At 47.0% G+C, this 6,000-nt stretch overlaps 1 protein-coding gene across 1 annotated transcript in view; it reads left to right on the top strand.

The window, feature by feature from the left end:
- PSMD11 (proteasome 26S subunit, non-ATPase 11) overlaps positions 1–5,450 on the top strand; it is a 28,307-nt gene extending 22,857 nt beyond the window's left edge. The window contains 6 exon segments of the mRNA XM_011231197.3: positions 642–704; positions 2,583–2,708; positions 3,168–3,203; positions 3,459–3,510; positions 3,785–3,927; positions 4,039–5,450. Coding sequence (XP_011229499.1) covers positions 642–704; positions 2,583–2,708; positions 3,168–3,203; positions 3,459–3,510; positions 3,785–3,927 — 420 coding nt within the window. The 3' untranslated portion in view covers positions 4,039–5,450.
- The last annotated feature ends 550 nt before the right edge of the window (positions 5,451–6,000 follow it).

Here is a 6,000-nt window from a genome sequence, read left to right on the forward strand (position 1 = left end):
TTCAAGCAGGAGTCAGAACAGACTCCCAGAAAGATTGTAGATTTCTTGCTGAATGGAGACTTGATAGTTTGGTGAGGTGCCTTTTATAACCAGGTTAGAAGGTGACCTCAGCCACTGATTGTACCTTCATCCCTCTGTAGCATTTTAACATTGAGTGTAATATGTAGAATTTTAGTGTCTCAACCCTAATGAAAGTAGACCTTGGCTCATGTTCTGTACCACACCTAGCAGAATGAGACTTGTATGACCTGAGTCTAAGGGCAGGAAAGAGTCTGTGGGCTTTGGGGATAAGGAGCCTTGGAGGAGGGGGGAAGAGATCACAGTTCTCTGGTCATTTTTTCTTTTAGCTTGTCATCTTTGGAGGATGCTATATAAGGGCCTTTTTCTTTTTTCTTTCTTTTTTTCTCTTTAACTTTCTATTTCCTAGTATTTTTAACTCATTTCAGATTTCAAAGGGAAATTGGTTGGGACATAGTGGTGGTGGTGGCTTTTATTCCCTGGCCTCTGAAGATCAGTGGTGGGGTGGGATCCTCCTTGCAGCCAGAAGTTGTGTGGACACAGCATACTGCTTAGGACATTTATTGGATGGGATGTGAGTGTGCAGAATAGATCGCTGTCACTGTTTTTCTCTTTACTCTTAGACAGAAGCATTAAAATGTGTGGCTCAGGCAAGCAAGAACAGATCACTGGCAGATTTTGAAAAGGTAAGCATGGTATTGGGTTGGTAGGGAATGGGTGGAGGAGAGGGGCATTTACATACTTAAAAAAAACCTTTTTATTTGTAAATAATTACAGTTTTACAAGAATTTTCGAAGATAGTACACAGTAATCCCCTGTACCATTCACCCAGTTTTCCCCAGTGGTTACATCTTAATTATAGTACAGTATCAAAACCTGGAAGTAGTTAAGCATTTTTGTACAGTGACACTTGTTGAGTTGTAATACCTCATTTATGTACAGTACCTTTCAGTTTCAAAAAGCTCTTTCATGGGGGCATCTGGGTGGCCCAGTCAGTTAAGCGTCTGACATGATCTCAGGGTCCTGGGAACGAACCCCACGTTGGGCTCCTGCTCAGCAGGGAGCCTGCTTCACTCTCCCTCTGTCCCGCCCCCCCCTTGCTCTGCTGTCTCAAATAAATAAATAAAATCTTTTAAAAAAGATGTTCTTTCATCCTTTTTCACTTTGATTTTTCACAACATACCTCTTCTCTGCATTTTTAGGTTGAGGGAACTGGGGTTCAGTGAGGGTACCTGAAGCCCCACAGCTTACCTGTCAGGGACCGATGCAGGCCTGGCACTTGTTCCTCAGGCCATGGCTGTAGGGTTCCCTTCAGCTCCACAAATGCCAGCACTGCTTCTCGGGGGGCAAAAGAGAAGTCTTGATGTGTGCAAACAGACCCAACAGACACTTCCCGAGGTTGACATTCCAGGCTTGCTTTGCCTCCTGTGACTTTTACTTATTGTTGCAGAAGTTTGAAATGGGAGAAAAACATGCCTAAGCAGGAGAGTGAGCCTTGTACATTCTCTTCTGAGCCTCTTTTCTCTTAGTCTGAGTTTAATGATCAGTTTAATAAAAACAAACATAGATCTAGGAAGAAAAACCTAGTGTGGACGGAGGCTAGACAGTTTGGCTCTGGCTCTCCCCAAGATTCATCATCTTCGTTGAGCTTTCTTGCCAGTTTCACTTCCTTACTTGGCATGATTTGCTTGCTTCTCTTAACACCTTATAGCACAGCTGACATGAGGCTGGATATTGAGACCATTCCTCAAACTAAATAAATTACATACGTGAATGAACAAAATAGACTAGATCATTGTATCCTAAAGTTTGGGATGTTTGATGGGACAAATTTCTCTTAGTAGGGGTTCCTTGGGGTAAGGGTCTGGGAAACACGAGGGCTAAACAAAATTAGGTGTTTTGCTGTTAACTGCAGAACTGTATACTGATGTTTTTGTGAAACTCCATGAGCCAGTTGTGGGATTCAGCATATTCCATTTTTTATTTCTTATTTTTTAAAGGAAGAGTGAGCGAGGGAGGGAGCAAGCTTGCACGCACGGAGGGGGAAGGGCAGAGGGAGAGAGAGAATCTTAAGCAGGCTCCATGCCAAGTCCGACATGGGGCTGAATCTCACGACCCTGAGATCTTGACCTGAGCCCAAATCAAGAGTTAGAAGCTTAACTGACTGAGCCACCCAGGTGCCCCAGGCATTTTCCATTATTTAACCTCAGAATTATTATTACTGTTTTTTTCCTGGAGACCCTGTTTGCTCTGTGGGATACCTGCGGAGAACTGCTCGTGTAGCGAATTTGGCTTTCAAGCTGAGCTGTTCTTGGGGCTACACGGTTTGAGCCGTCAGCGTCTGGCTTTCCAACACAAAGATGGTGCCTAGAAAGGGCTGCATCTTTTAGTTCCTGATGTTTCTTTTCTTTTGCCTTCTGTCATAACTCTTCTTTCATCTCAAAAGCTCTAGAACTTCAGTCACCCATACATTTACAAGGTCTGGCAGACTACTTAGGAAGCCAGGAGTGGCATGGCTTCAGGTGCTTCCCTGGGCCAATCTCTGTGACTGTCTTTCTTGGCAGGCGCTGACAGATTATCGGGCAGAGCTCCGGGATGACCCAATCATCAGTACACACTTGGCCAAGTTGTACGATAACTTACTGGAACAGAATCTGATCCGAGTCATTGAGCCTTTTTCCCGAGTCCAGGTAAGGGCTCTCCTGGGGACTCTCGCTCTTCTGTGGCTAAGCATCCTCTCTAGTCCCCTCCCTTCCCACACCTATCCAGAATAGGAACTTGCTTCCAAGACTGGTGGGCAAGAGGCTTGGGCTTTTCTTGACACCGGAATAAGAGTTGAGGGGGTGCCATGGGATGGAGGCTGGTGAATTGCCCCTGCTTGTCCCGAGTGCAGTCCCTTCCTTGCTTCTGTAGTCACCGTGCATGTGGTAGACATCGTGTATGGGGCGTGTGGGACGGGAGTGTGTATTGTCTAGTGATGGGAGGCAGGCAGACGGACAGCACGAGAGGCCTGAGCATGACCAAAGAGAGTCTGCCCCGGGGAGACGCTCGGCAGGGTTTCAGGAGACACAGCAATCCCACCCTCGCTCTGCCTCCATGTTAGAGGCCAAAGTAGGACTCTCAGTGTTGCTCTTTGCCTTTTCTTATAGATTGAACACATATCTAGCCTCATCAAACTCTCCAAGGTAAGGAGTCCTGAGCTTGTCTTGGGGGTAGGGAGGGGGAAAGGGGCAGGTGGAGGCGGTTAGCATTTCCATTCAATGGGCCTTGTTGGAAAGTCCTCAAACTTCATAGTATGGAATGGGGACTGTGAACTCTGATCTAGTTACATTGTTGCTGTTTTGTTTACAATCCATTTGCCCTTTTATACAGAACTTTCTTGTCAGTGTGATCTTTGACTAGTGAATACCGGTCCCTTTAATCAAGTGCTTTGATTTTAGGCTGACGTGGAAAGGAAGTTGTCACAGATGATTCTCGACAAGAAATTTCACGGTGAGTAACAGCGGTGAAGCGGCCGACGCATTGCGCTGTCGTCTGCCTTGAAAGGAGATGTTCCGTTTGTTTCACCTGGTGCCTCCCTGGGATCCTCGCCCCTCCTACCCCTGGGATGAGAGAGCGTAATAAACATGCTCCGGTGGAACACGGAGATGATTTCTGGTTCTCCTCCTTTCTGGAGAAAGGGAGGCAGCTAGGGAGCGGGCTGCTTCTCAGGTGCCTTTGTGTCTAATCCCTTCTTTTACCTGGGTTGCCCTTGTGTTTCCTGCAGGGATCTTGGACCAGGGGGAGGGTGTCTTGATTATTTTCGATGAACCCCCAGTAGATAAAACTTATGAAGCTGCTCTGGAAACAATTCAGAACATGAGTAAAGTAGTGGATTCTCTCTACAACAAAGCCAAGAAATTGACATAGGTGAGTGCTGGCCCCGGGCCCGGGCAGCGCCGTCTTCTGCCCGACCAGACTGAAAGCCTCTGGGTGGCCTCGCAGCTGCCCCGATTGACACTGCTCTGTCTTCTCTTGCAGAGTTGGATCTGTAGCGGTCCTTTGGAGAGTGTGTGTGGCGGGAGAGTGGAACCTTTGGGGAAAATGCTAGGAGATTCTTTTTTCTTTTTGTTCTACTTTTCGCTCGGAAAGTTTTTAAATCCTCATTTGGTGCATCTGTATTCCAGCCAATAGGTGTGCCAGTTTTCATGTAATCTTTACTGGCCCAACTTGGGAGTGGGGAAATTGCTTAAAAAAAAAGAAAAAGAAAAAAAAAAGGTTATTCTAAATAAAAGGAAAAAGGCTTACACTACCTAAAGCTGTGCTCTCTGCCTCCTGGGAGAGGGCCGCGAAGCCAGGCGCCCCGCCAACCACTGGGGCTCCTGATCACCTGCTGGGCGTCACCTCTCCTCCTCTTCAGAATTGGGTGTTTGCCTGACCATCAAAGCAACGACTTTTTATTCTGTTTGTACTGAACCAAAACAACCAACTGTGTATAGACTGCTATTTTCTTTTTTTATTTGAAATGAGGTGTTTCCGTGTTCTTTCCCCTGCCACATGGCCTGTCACCTGCCCTTCCCCCCAACAATGGCTCCAGCAGACTGGCCGGAGGGCCCGCCGCCACTGCCGCCGCCGCACCTGCACAGCTCCGCGCCGACCTGTGGAGGAATGGGGACAAGGCCAGGAGCTAGTGTCCACCAGGGCCACACGGGAGCAGTGTGGGCCCTCAGGGGGCCTGCTGTGCATGTGGCTCTTTTTAACACAGTAAACTAGATTAGACGTCAGTGTTTTAATTGCCCTTCTCCTCTGCTCTTCTCTCTGTCCCTTCTCTTTCCCCTCTCAACCAGGAGACCATCCCATGTCTCTCTTCCTCCCTCCTTCCCCTCCAGGGGAGTCAGGCTGTCTGAAATCCATCAGCGTCTCTCCCTGTCCCACTCCTGCTGCTGTCAGATGGATTTAGTCTTTTTTTAAACAAGTGAACATTGGAAATGAGACTGTGGGGTGTGGGTTTCTCTTTCTCTTTCTTTTCTTTCCTTTCCTCTTCTTTCTTTCTTTCTTTCTTTCTTTCTTTCTTTCTTTCTTTCTTTCTTTCTTTCTTTCTTTTTTTTTTGTTTGTTTGTTTTTACAAACCTTCGTTGTTGGGTTTCCGAGCAAGCTCACGTCCCCCTCCCAGGGAGCTGCTTTATTTACCTCTTGTAAACCGAACGGCTGGGGGTAGAGCACTGTATTTCAGCATGCTGTGTTTTATGATGAGATCACGTGGCGAGGCTTTCGTGCCATTTGGGCAGGTAAGCTTCTGCACCTCTGTCGTGCCCAGCTCTATTTCTTCCTCCCATCTGTCTTCTCTTTTCCTCCTCCCCTCATGCCTCCTTCCTGCTGGCCTCCTTCTCTCTTTCTTTCCCTTTCTCAGATTATCCTTCTAGGTTTTCGTAATAAATTTATATTTTGTAAAAGGATTTTGTTGTACCAGGTTTTGCATCCTCACTGAATCTGACTGGCTTTTACTTTCCCCTCCAATATCAGGTTTTTGTTCTCAACATCTCTCCCCATTATGTCCAGTCACTGTTTTGGTTTTGGCACCATCAATATCAAATGTACAAACGGTTCTTGCTAACCAACACCAGGTATATCTGATGTTCAGATGAGTTCCAATAAAAACAATTTTTTTTTTCAAAAAGTGTCCTTTCTTGAGTGCTGGAGGGCTTCTGAGCAAGTCCACACAGCTCTGTAGCCTTCTAGACCGGCCAAGCTCTGGTACCTCATCTACTTTGTGGGAGACCTTGAGATCTGGGGTAAAGCGGAGGGCCTTGGCTAAGAAGGTTGGTCGGTGAGGTCTGAAATGGGAAGTGGTGTGCAGGGATCCTTCTGTTTTTCCAAGGCAACATGGGCCAGTGAGGACAGGGGTTTGGGCTGGAAGATTCTCTGCTGCGACCGTGTGAGGGTTTTATGCCGTCATGCTAGTGCAGGTGCCTGCAGAGTCCTGACATTCAGTTGCTGTTTTGT

This window comes from Ailuropoda melanoleuca, chromosome 13, assembly GCF_002007445.2.
Source record: "Ailuropoda melanoleuca isolate Jingjing chromosome 13, ASM200744v2, whole genome shotgun sequence".
Taxonomy (NCBI): Eukaryota; Metazoa; Chordata; class Mammalia; order Carnivora; family Ursidae; genus Ailuropoda; species Ailuropoda melanoleuca.